The 13,039-nt window shown below is 44.7% G+C and overlaps 1 protein-coding gene across 6 annotated transcripts in view; it reads right to left on the bottom strand.

The window, feature by feature from the left end:
• Window positions 1-13,039, bottom strand: part of dbnlb (drebrin-like b) — a 53,181-nt gene that overhangs the window by 14,826 nt on the left and 25,316 nt on the right. For all 6 annotated transcript variants that reach the window (XM_063057223.1, XM_063057224.1, XM_063057226.1 and 3 more), the window contains exons 4-8: window positions 11,830-11,904; window positions 8,410-8,556; window positions 5,030-5,107; window positions 4,245-4,396; window positions 2,892-2,946 (exon numbers count right to left, since the gene is read on the bottom strand). In XM_063057223.1, the coding sequence (XP_062913293.1) occupies window positions 2,892-2,946; window positions 4,245-4,396; window positions 5,030-5,107; window positions 8,410-8,556; window positions 11,830-11,904 (507 nt within the window). The remainder of the gene's footprint in view (window positions 1-2,891; window positions 2,947-4,244; window positions 4,397-5,029; window positions 5,108-8,409; window positions 8,557-11,829; window positions 11,905-13,039) is intronic.

The raw sequence follows: 13,039 nt of genomic DNA, 5'->3' as shown, positions 1-13,039 counted from the left end.
ACAACCAACACATCTTTCCTACAGGAATGATGTAAATAAAGTTGAAAGCGAGTTATAAGGAAAGATTGAACACATTCAGGTTTTATTCCTTGGAATGTGGAAGATTGAGAGGAGATTTGATAGCGGTATACAAAATTATGAGGGGTATAGTTAAGGAAATCGAAGCAGGCTTCTTCCCCATGGAGATTGGGTGGGACTACAACCGGAGGTCACGGGTTAAGGTTGAAAAGTGAAAAGTTTAAGGAAAACATGAGGGGAAACTTCTTCACTCAGGGTCCTGAGAGTGTGGAATAAGCTGCCAACGTAAGTGGTGCATGTGAGCTCAATTTCAATGTTTAAGTTTGGATAGGTACACGGGCGGTAGGGGCATGTAGGACTATGGTCCCAGTGTAGGTCAATGGGAGTAGGTGGTTTAAATGGTTCAGCGTGAACTAGATGGGCCAAAGGGCCTGTTTCTGTGCTGTACTTTTCTATGATTCTAAGGAAGTGCTGGGGACAGCCCACAAGTGTTGCTACATATTCTGGCACCAATGTAGCAAGCCCACAATGATCACATAAACATCCTATTTTCTAACTTTGTATTAACTCACCATAAACTCTCCCACCGACCCAAACACTTAGGAAAACTTACAGCAGCCAATTAACGTCAAGGACTCTTCATCTCATGTTCTCAATATTTATTGCTTATTTATTATTATTCCATTCTTTTTGTATTTGCAGAGTTTGTTTCTTTTGCTCACTGGTTAAATGCACCAGTTGGTGCAGTCTTTCATTGATTCTGTAACTGTTATTATTGTATTATGGATTTATTGAGCATGCCCACAAGAAAATTAATCTCAGGATTGTATACGGTGATACTTTGATAATAAATTTACTTTGAACTTTGATAATTGGCTCTGGTTTTGCTGAAGCTGAATGAGAGATTGTTGTCGTCGTGGCATCATTCGGCCAAATTTTCAATCTCCCTCCTATATGTTGATTCGTCACCACCTTTGATTCAGTCAACAAGATGGTGACAAAAGTGTATCAAAAAGGTAAAGATGTGCCAAATGAATGTCTTGGGAATGTGGGAGGAAACTGAAGCACCTGGGGCAAACAAGCACCATCAGAGGCAAGGGATCAAACCCAAGAGAGTATCTGCCAGCTGTGACACTGAGCTGCCCTCAGACCGCTGGTTCAAAGAAAATCTGCTTTGTTCAAGTGTCGGTGAGTGGGCAGCATGGACACATTCCAGGAGAGCCACAGCCAGACAAACCTCTTGCTACAAGGAGGTTTATACCTCAAAATGGTCACTAGTGCAACACTCACACAGTGTTGGCTTAGATTAGTCGGCTGACAATTTAGAGTGATGCTTGAAATCGCAATGTGGTAATTTTTCAAAATTTATTTATTTAGATACAGTGCTGTAACAGGCCCTTCTGGCCCGATGAGACAGCACCATCCAATTACACCCACATAACCAATTAACCTACTAGCCCGTACGTCTTGGAATGTTGGAGGAAACTGCAGCACCCAGAGGAAACTCGTGCAGTCACGGGGAGAATGTATAAACTCTTTACAGACAGTGATGGAATTAACCCGGGTCGCTGGTGCTATAAGGGCATTACACTGTTACACTACTATGCCGCCTGATCTAACAGGTCCAAGCATAATTGTATCATGCCAACTCCACATCAGCCTTGGGAGTGTTTGATAGACAATGCAAGGAGAAGTCCAGTTTGTTTCTAACCCATGAAGATCTGGTCCAAAGAGTGTGTTTAATTAGAAGAGTGTAGGCCATTTTATTCTGAATCTCAATTGTGCTGTCCCTGCCCTAGGAGTGTTAAATGGGAGAGAGATATTCACTCTTCTTCTAACTTCTGAACAAAAGTTCAAAGTACATTTATTTTCACGGTACCGAGCCAAAGTCTCAGGCACATATAACCAGGGAGCCCAAGACGTTTACACAGTACTGTATTTATCAATGTGGAGCAGAGCGTGAGTTTGTAAATCAAATTGACCTTGTCTGGTGTCTCAGAGCTGGGTGTATCTGCGCCCTGAGACACCAGACAAGGTCAATTTGATTCCAAACAATTGGTTTATTAATCATTACAGAACGTCTTTCTGATTCTTCCCACTCCTTCCAGTCTCCCTTTCCCTTATCCCAACCATGATTCCCCAGTCCTGCCCTGTCCCCTTTCTATTGTCAGTCCACAATCGAGACCCATATCAGAATCAGGTTTATCATCTCTCACATATGTGGTGATATGTGTTTTTTTGTGGCATCGGTACAGTGCAATACATAAAATTACTACAGTATTGTGTCAGTGTCTTAGGCACCCTAGTGATATATATGTGCCCAAGACTTCTACACAGTAATGTACGTATAGCATATACGTTTGTACAATCTTGAGATTTACCTTCTTGTAGGACACCCACAAAACCAAAAAAAATCACACACTAAGACCAGCAAATGTTCAATGTGCAAAAAAAAAGTGCGAATATTAAAAACTGTAAACAGATAACACACAGAACATGAACTGCAGAGTCCCCGCATACTATTCAACAGCAGAGGTGCCCAATCTGCGGTCCACAGTCCCCTTACTTAATAGTACTGGTTCCATGGCATAAAACAGGCTGGGAACCCCTGGTCTACAGGCTGCTGAGTCAGTTCCGCTTTGAGGCTGTACCTTACGGTGGAACATTTCATGCAACAGTGTGAAGGAAGTATTAGAAATCAGAATGCAAAAGAGGAAGAAAGTACTCTGCTTCCTGTGCAACATGTTATACAGTTATAAGCTCCACCTTTCCACGGGCAAGCTTCAAGCCAGCCTGGCAGCCAGTACTCACTGCCTTCACAGAGGGACCTCAGTTACACAGAGGAGTTCTCCAAAGTGAACGGTCACACTCACCCAGCGCTGCTTCTCATTTTCGCGGCTTTCGGACTCTTGCTTCTTCTGGAACTGCCTGAATCAGAGGGTTAAGTGCTGAGTAAGTACAGGTCGGTCAGAGGTTTTACACAGCAGTTTGTTCATTGAGGAACTTACTTGCCTCTCTTTGTACTACACATTATGTAGTTGTTTTATAATCCATATTGAGTACACGAGTACCTGACCACCAGTTGTATCCAGACTGGTGAAGCTCAACAGCCATGGTTAACATTATGACAGGTACCACACCCCCCAACCCACCCCAAAACTTCGCCGGCAGGTAGCACTGCCCCAAGACAGGTAGCACCATGGATAAGCATCAATTGCTTATATTTCTTGCAACCCATTGGGGCAGATCATCCAACAACCTGCAAGACACTGAGCCCATAGTCACTCACAAGTAAGAGCACAATATTGCTTCAAGTAACATGCTGAATGCAGTTTTCAAGGAACAGAATGGAATTCCTTGTTGACCGCCACCTGAAAACCTATGATCCTCAGCTCAAAGGGAAAGTTCAGGTGCTTTTCCAGTGCCGGCTAGGGTATTTCAATGGCACCATTTCTGGCTGTCATCAGGTGGACTACTGCTGTAATGTTAACCATGAATGATGAGGCTCTCCAGTCTACATATAACGGCCTGATTTCACCAGGTGCTGGTGTGTTCAACGTGGATTCTGGACAATGGATCACGTCACATTGCACTGGTTTCTAAGAACCAGTAAGAGTGACATAGCATAGCAAGGTAGCTCGATAATGAGAAATTGCTTGCAGATGTAACACTGCAGGCCATTGGAAACATCAATAAATCGACAGTGAGGATGTTTCCTATAGTGGGGGAGTCTAGGAATAGAGGACCCAGCCTCAGAATACGAGGACATCCCTTTAGAACAGAGATAAGGAGGACTATTTTTTAGCCAGAGGGTGGTGGATATGTAGAATTCATTGCTACGGACAGCTGTGGAGGCCAAGTCATTACGTGTATTTAAAGCAGAGGTTTACAGGTTCCTGATTAGTCAGGGCATCAAAGTTTACAGGGAGAATGCAGGTGAATAGGGAGGAGGGGGATAATAAATCAACCAAAATGGAATGATGGAATAACCTTGATGGGCTGAATGGCCTAATTCTGCTCCCATGATTGATGGTCGTATGGGGAGTGGTTGAGTTGAAAGAGAAGCTAAAGCAGAGAATTCTCACCCAGAGTTTGATGGGCACTATGACTGTTTCTAAGCTGTGTATTCTGAGTAATTACATTAAAAAAAGGATGTCTACATTTCGTAACCCCTGCTCGAGCTCAGAATCATCCCAGGAAGGGAGGACACCAGGTGGAAGACTCACTTCTGCTGGTCAATCTGACTAGACTTCTCTCTGAACTGCTTCTCCCTCAGCTCAGATTCTCGCCGCTCCCTCTCCTTGCGCTCCTTTTCCAAGCCTTCCTGTTCCAGCGCCTTCCGCCTTTTATCTTCTTCCCGTCGCCGTTCCTCATCTTTCTAACAGGAAAAAGGGCCCATTGTTATTTTGAGCTCACAACATTTGAAATGTGCACTGAGGATCAATGGGATGGCTGCAGTGCCGGGAAAAAATTACTGGAAGTTAGAAAAATCGAAGTTCATGTAGTCAGGTTGACGCTACCCAGAAGGAATATGAGGGGTTGCTCCTGCAATCTAGTGTGGCCTCATTGTAGCCATGAGGCAGAGTGCTGGCAAGTTCTGGCCACATAACGCACACTCCTCTAAAACAATGGGCTACTTATTGCCACCATCTGTGCAGAGCAGCCGGGCTTTCTCGAATCAATGTGGCCGTGATTTCACACCGACTGACTCACTTGGGCATCTGAACTTATAGATGTTCCTAAACCAGGTAAGGACTTAACTTGAAACACATCAGGAGCCAGTTTGGGGATTCCATAACAAACTGACTACTTTGTTGCACTTTTAAATCTATTTGGCTTTAGAATGGGCTCAAGATTCCGAAACAGGCATAGCACGACTAGAATTCGCAATCTCAGGATTGAGCCATTTAGACAGATGGATGGCTGATGCAAGCTACAATCGATGGTCAAAAATCACATGACCACTGTATATATTCTTCAGAAATACTCCCCTGCCAGACTAAAGCCTCACCTCCGTCTGTGCCCAGAAGCTCTCCTTGTCCACACTTCGGATTTCTGACATTGCATTTGTCTTCTTATAAACTGACCCCTGAGTGGACAAAGAAGATGGTTAGTACTGTCAATAGAATTGATCCCAAAGTGCGCTGACCAAATGATGAAGACAGGAGGATGTATAGCACCAACTCTGTGTTATGGAGTCAAAGAGCACAAGAAACGGGCCCTTCAGCCCATCTCGTCTGTGCCAGCCATATCTCATTTACCTGCACCTAGACCAAAGCCATCCATACTCCTCTCTCACCCATGTACCAATCCGAACTTCTCTTAAATGTTACCATTGATCTCGCATCTATCACTTCCACTGGACGTTGTCCCACATTCATGCCCAGCCATAAGTTTCCCCTCAGGTTCCCTTTAAATATTTCACCATCACCCTTAGCCTATGACCTCTAGCTCTAGTCTCACCCAACAGGAGAGGGATAACACTTGTGTGGTCAAGCTGCATGCAGTAAACACCCAAAGGTGATCAAAATTACTTCACTGGAGGACTGCTGCTCATAACTTCACCCACACAAGAAAGCAGCATCCATCAAGTTCCACCAACCATTCAGGCCATGCTCCTTTCTTGCTGCTACCATCAGTACAGGAGCCTGAGGTCGCACACTACCAGGTTTAGGAACAGTTATTACCCCTCAATCATCAGGCTCCTGAACCAGTGTGGATAACTTCACTCACCTCAACACTGAACTGATTCCACAACCTATAGACTCACTTTCAAGGACTCTACAACTCATGTTCTCTGTATTATTTATTGACATTTTTCTAATTATTATTTGCACTATTTGTGTTTTGCACATTGGCTCTTTATCAGTCTTTGTTATTTATGTTTTTTTCATAATTGCATTGTATTTCTTTGTTTTCCTGTATATGTCTACAAGAAAATGAATCTCAAGGTAGTGTATGGTGACAAAAGCACACTTTGATGATAAATTTGCTTTGAACATGAGCTGAACAACCACCAGGCTGCTGACAGAACTCTTTTGCTGAGGCTGAGCTCCTCCAGCATCTTGCTTGTGGTTCCAGATTCCAGAATCTGCAGTTCCTTGTGTCTCCATGAGATCTGAACGTCTGACAGCAGGTTTTCCCTGAGGCCCACTTACACTGTACAATACCCACCCAGCCACGAGAGGGGCAGGTCATCACCTGTGACCCTGTTCTGTCTCTACCCATCAGTAAGCAGGCTGAGTACTCGAGGATGAAAGTCCCCTTCTCTTCACTGCTCATCAACACAGGGGTTCCCAGCCCGGGGTCCACAGAGTTTATTGTATTGGTCCATGGCATAAAAAAAAGATTGGGAACCCCTGTACTAGCTCCAAAACATCTCCATTTATCATTTGGATGTCCCACCATGTTAGTTAGTTTCGGTCTAAACTGGTTCTCCACTCTCCTTTAGGGCACCTAGACAACAGCAAATCATGTATCAGGCTGTTTACTGATTACAGCTCAGCATTCCTGTTTGCTCAGTAATCAACAAGCTTCAAAATATGAGCTTCTGTATCTCCCTTTGCAACTGTATCCTCGACTTCCTTGTTGGGAGACCACAGTCACAGTGGATCAATCAATGCAGGTGCACCTCAAGGTTGTGTGCTTAGCCCACTGTCTACCCTCTCTGCACAACGACTGTGTGGTTAGGCACAGCTCAAACACCCCCTATAAATTAACAGTAAAAATGTGAGCTGGCCAGGGGCAGATGTTGAGGAGTGAGATAGTTCGGCTGGCTGAGTGGTGTCGTAACAACCTCACATTCAAAATCAGAAAGAATAAGGAATTGATTGTGGATTTCATATGGGGAAGCCGCAAGAACACATCCAATTCTCTTCAGGAAACCAGCAGTGGAAAGGGTGAGCAACTTTAAGTTCTTTGGCGTCAACATCTCAAAGGATCTATTCTGGGCCCAACATAGTGCTGCAATCACAAAGCAACACACCAGTTGCTCCTCTTTGAGAGGAGTCTGAGGAGATTCGGAATGTCACAAAATACTCTTGCTACCACCGCCCGGTATGGAGGCTCCAATGCACACGATCGCAAGAAGCTGAAGAGGATTAGAGAGTTAGCCAGCTCCATCATGGCCACTGACCTCCCCACCACTGAGGATATCTTCTAGAGGCAGTGCCTCAAGACGATGGCATCCATCATTCAGGACCCCTACCATCCAGGACATGTCCTTTTCTCTTTACTGTCCAGGGAGGTGGTACAAGAGCCTGAAGGTACACACTTCTTCCACACTGCCATCAGATTTACCAGTGGTCCATGAACAATCCATCATTGTACCATGCTTTTTTGCAATAATTACTTATTTTGTAATTTATAGTAAATATTATGTCTGTGTGTTGTACTGCTGCTGCAAAGCATCAAATTTTATATCATAAGTATTAGTTTGTGATCTCTACAAATTTGCTCCACTAAATCCTGCATACTGTTGGGTGGTCTGTAATACAATCCAATTAACATGATCATCCCTTTCTGTTCCACCCATATATAGCCTCACTGGATGAGCCCTCCAGTCTGCCCCACCTGAGACCTGCTGCTACACTTTCTCTGATCAGCAATGCCTCCTGTTCTATCATGCCTAAAACAATGGAACCCCAGAAGACTGAGCTGCCAGTCTTGCCCCTCCCGCAGCCAAGTCCACTAATGGCTACAATGTCATAATTCCATGTGCTGATCCACGTCCTAAGCTCACTTGCCTTACCTACAATACCCCTCGCACTGATCTAGAAGCAACTCGGAACATCATTCCCAACCATGCTCAATCTTTCGGTTCCTGTCTTTGTATGCGGGCTTTGTTGTGCATTTAATATTCAAGTAATGTTTGAGTAATCTTGTATATATTGCTTGATTAAGCATTGTTGTCCATTTAAATAATTCATTACAAATGATATATACAAATACACAATTGCATACAGCACTTCACTCAAATTAAACTCTAAGTTCTATCTGTATTTTCGGACTCAGTGCGTTTCCTGCGAATTAATTTAATGTTTTGAAGTTGCAAATTATAATGGGCTTGATACACTTTCCCACAACCACTCCACTATCTCCCCTGGTGGTCTGGTTCTCATCCCTTGCAACCCTAGTTTAAACCACCCCCTCCTGTGCAGCACGAGTAAACCTTCCTGCCAGGATATTAGCCCCCTCCAGTTCAGGTGCAGACTGTCCCATCTGTACAGGTACGACCTTCCCTGGAAGAGAGCTCAATGATCCAAAACTCTGAGGCCCTCTCTCCTACACCATCTCCTCAGTTGTATGTTAAACTGTATGATCTTCCTATCCCTGGCTTCACTAGCAATGATCAGTTAATGATCATACATCTCATTTTGGACACAAACTCACCACAGGTCCTTGGGGGTTTGTATCTTGGAAACGGGAGCTCTCCTTATGGAAGCTGTAATTGGCACCAGAGGCCTTGGCGACCTTCTCGATGATTACCTCTGGCTCAACATCCTGGTCATCACGAGCATTGATGGTAACATGAGCTCCCTGAGCAAAAGGACATATTCAACAGGAAACCTTGCTTCAAGAGGTTGGTTTTAGGAGCATCTTAAAGAATAGTAGCTAATGTTGTTCCCTTATTCAAAAAGGGCAGGAAGGATAGACTAGGAAACTTCAGGCTAGTGAGAATTACACATCAATGGTAGGGAAATGATTATGAAAAGTTCCAAGGGGCAGGATTAATATTCAGTTGAAAAGGTGCGGACCGATTAGGAAGAGCCACATGGTTTTATGGAGAGGAAATCCCAACTGATAAACAGAATAGAATCAGAGCACCTCAACACACAAACAGGCCTTTCAGCTCATCTAGTCTGACAGCCTTTTGAAGAGGCAACTAAGAAAAATGATGAAAAAAGGGCAGTAAACATGGTTTTTCTGGACTTTAGCAAGATTTTTTACAAGGTCTGGCACAGTGGTCTGGTCCAGAAAGTTATGGCACAAGGATCTAAGTATGTTGGCAAATTGGATCCATATTAGTTTGGTGACAGGAGGCAGACAGCAGTGGTGGAGGGGTGTTTTGCCTGACCAGAAGTCTGTAAGCAGTGGTGTACAACAGGGATCAGCGCCCGGGGCCACTGTTGTTTGTCATAAATGACTTTGATGACGAATCATTTGGACTGAAATACAAGTTTGCTGATGGCATTAGAATTTGAGTATCAGATGGCAAAAACTCGACCATAGAAGGTCCCAAGCACATGTCATAAAAACCCAGAGCTACAAAAACACCTACAGAAGCTCCAAAGACTACATTGCTGGGCGAGGAAGGTCTCGACATATGAAAGTTGTGTGGTGAAAGCCGCAAACCCATGGAAGCCGCAGGGCCAATCTACCTGCTAAGAGAGGCCAAACTGAAGAATACGTTGTGACACAGTCCTGAAGCTGATACCAAGGAGATAGGCGACACCGAGGGATAACTGAGAGGTAATGTTGCAGCTACACAGGACCCTGGTCAGACCCCACTTGGAGTATTGTGCTCAGTTCTGGTCGCCTCACTACAGAAAGAATGTGGAAACTACAGAAAGGGTGCAGAGGAAATTTACAAGGATGTTGCCTGTATTGGGGAGCGTGCCTTATGAGAATAGGTTGAGTGAACTCCGCCTTTTCTCCTTGGAGTGACGGAGGATGAGAGGTGACCTGATAGAGGTGTACAAGATAATGAGAAGCACTGATCATGTGGATAGTCAGATGTTTTTTCCCCAGGGCTGAAACGGCAAGCACGAGAGGGCATAGTTTTAAGGTGCTTGGAAGTAGGTACAGAGGAGATGTCAGGGATAAGTTTTTTTTAAACGCAGAGAGTGGTGAGCGCATGGAATGGGCTGCTAGCGGCAGTGGTGGAGGAAGAAACGATAGGGTCTTTTAAGAGACTCCTGGATGGGTACATATATATAGGCATCTGTTAGTCTCGTGATTTGCGCCTTGGAAGGTTTCCAGGGCGCAGGCCTGGGCAAGGTTGTATGGAAGACCGGCAGTTGCCCATGCTGCAAGTCTCCCCTCTCCATGCCACCAATGTTGTCCAAGGGAAGGGCCGATACAGCTTGGGACCGGTGTCGTTGCAGAGCAATGTGTGGTTAAGTGCCTTGCTCAAGGACACAACATGCTGCCTCAGCTGAGGCTCCAACTAGCGACCTTCAGATCACTAGACCGACGCCTTAACCACTTTTGGCCACACACCAACACATGGATAGGTAACATGGAACTTAGAAAAATAGAGGGCTATGGGTAAGTAAGCCTAGGTAGTTCTAAGGTAAGGACATGTTCGGCACAGCTTTGTGGGCCGAAGGGCCTGTATTGTGCTGTAGGTTTTCTATGTTTCTAACTTGACAGACTGGCCCAGGACAGAGAACACTGGTGATCTGCTGTCAGTGGCCTATGCCCCAGTAGGGATGATGGGCTTACAACTATCACTACAACTATTAGATAGCAAGTAAGATTGTGAAAGGATAGAAAGGGATCAGTTGGAAAGTTGGGCAGAGTGATAATGAGAGAATTGAATCCAGTCAAGTGTAAGATAAAACATTCTGGAACATCAGGTACTAACAGGATATTTGCAATAAATGGCAGGTCCCTCACAGTGGAACTGTAACACAGACACACAACGTGGTGTAGAAGGCATTTAGTATACTTGTCTTCAGAAGCCAAGGCAATGAGTATAACAGCAGGGGTGTTGTGTTCCAGTTGTAGAAATATTGGTGCATTATGGAGCTCTGGTTGTCACACCACATGAAGGATGTGGTAGCATTAGAAAAGGTGGAAAAGAGACTCACAAGGATTTTGCCAGGAGTGGAAGGTTATACTTATAAAAAGATTGGATAGGATGGGTTTATTCTCACTGGAATACAGTACTGTGCAAACGCCCTAGGCATCCTAGCTATACACACATCATTTGCATGGGTAACCAAGAGAGCCCAAGGATGTGCTGGGGGCAGCTCTTAAGTGTCGCCATACATTCCAGCACTAAAATGGCATGCCTACAAGCAGCAATAACAAAACAAAACAAGCCCGCTTCCCACTGTCAGGTTTATAAAATTATGAGGGGCATAGATAGAGTACGTAGTCTTTTTTCCAAGAATGCTGCAGACTTGAATGCTAGGACAAATGTCCAGGGCGAGAGATGAGGGCTGGTTTTTCCACACAGAAGGGCTGTTATCTGGAATGAGCTGCCAGAGGAAGTAGCAGACGTGGGTACAAAATGGGCTAGTAGGTTCATTGGTCATGTGGGTTTAATTGGACAGTGTGAGCTCATTGGGCCAGAAGGGCCTGTTATTCTGCTGTACTGCTAAATAATGTTTAAGAGGCATTGGGTAGGTACTTGAACAGGGAAGGAGCAGAAGCATACAGACCAGTGCAGTATGATGGGATTAGATTTGACAGGCACTATGGTCAGCATGGATCATATGGGCTGAAGGGCTCTTTCTGCACTCCACAATCTATGATGATGTGACTCCACGCCCAGATGCCAGAATGAAGTTCAGAAAGTTGTACAGGACGGTTGGATGGGAACAGGTTAGAGAGACACAGAGGTATCCAAACAGGCTGAGAACTTCAAACATCAATCCCATGCTGAATCAGAACTCAAAGCAACCTGCAAGCAAAGGGTTGATGGGTAACTGGCATTCAGCTCAGATAGGATATGGGCAGCAGAATTCCTCAATGGCTGATGAATGCAGTGGATGGTAGATGGGGAAGCCAGTAGGAAGAGCACTGGAGCATACTAGAGGTAACAAAGACAAGGTTGACGTGCAGAATCGGAGCAAAGCTTACCTTTAGAAAGCTGGCTATGGTGCTGACATGATTGGCACACAGCCCTTTCCGAGCATCCTTCACTCCTTCACCTGTCTAAAGAAAAATGGAAAGGTAAATGAACTTAGTATTTATGAAAGAGAAACAATCACATCGTTCATGTCTCTGTACTCAAAAATTCCACAGCTTCAGGTGGCTTAGACACCCTGAGCATGCACAGGTTAAAGAGCATGGCTTCCGTAGAAACCACAGAACCAGCAGGATTTAAAGACTTAGACCAGACAGCACTGTACAGGCCTTTCAGCACACAATGTTTTACTGACCTTTTGACCTACTCGAAGATCAGTCTATCCCTTCCCTTCATTCTTCAATCATCAATGTGCCTATCTGAGAGTCTTAATCTATCTGCCTCTATTACCACCTCAGCAGTGCGCTTCACACACCCACCACTCTGTGTTAAAAAAAAACTCTGACATCCCCCTCCTGTATGTTCCTCCAATCACCTTAAAATTATGCCCTATTGTATTAGTAATTTTCACCCTGGGGACAAAGTCTCCAACTGTCCATTCGATCTCTGTCTCTTATCTTGCATACCACTTATCCTCCATTGCTCCAAGCAGAAAAGCCCAAGAAGATTAAAAATTTACATGGTACAAGAGCTGATGGAGATTGTGGCGATGTTTTTGCCAATCCGAACTGACTGGGGTCAGCAAGTGACGAAATCCAGGATCCAACTGCAAAAAGGGGTATTGAGGCCTGGGTCTTGGCATGTACTGATTAGTTTTGAGGGGATGATGGTCTTAAATGCTGAGCTGTAACCGATGAAGAGCATCCTGGTGAACGAGTCTTTGCCACGTGTACACTGAAACAAACAGTTTCAAACGGTGAAGTGCTTGATTTTGCATCAGATCAAATCAGCAATGAATTGCGGGCTGCCCCCAGCACATCCTTGGACTGTGTTAGTCATTGACATAAACGACACATTTCTCTGTATGTTTCGATGTACATGTTAATCTTTATCGTTATTAAGCTGTGCACTCTTTGACCTGGCTCACAATGAAAGATGAGGGTTACGTGAAGCTTTCACAGAGCGGTAGACACGCAACACCTTCGGCAGAGGTAGGGTCGAGTGCAGCACAGTAGTGTAGCGGTTAGCACGATGCTATTACAGCTTCAGGCATTCCAGCGCCATCTGCAAGGAGTTTGTACATTCACCCTGTGAACCATATGG

This window comes from Mobula hypostoma, chromosome 8 (assembly GCF_963921235.1).
Source record: "Mobula hypostoma chromosome 8, sMobHyp1.1, whole genome shotgun sequence".
Taxonomy (NCBI): domain Eukaryota; kingdom Metazoa; phylum Chordata; class Chondrichthyes; order Myliobatiformes; family Myliobatidae; genus Mobula; species Mobula hypostoma.
Note: the sequence above shows the minus strand (reverse complement) of the source record. Positions and strands in the feature narration are given on the sequence as shown.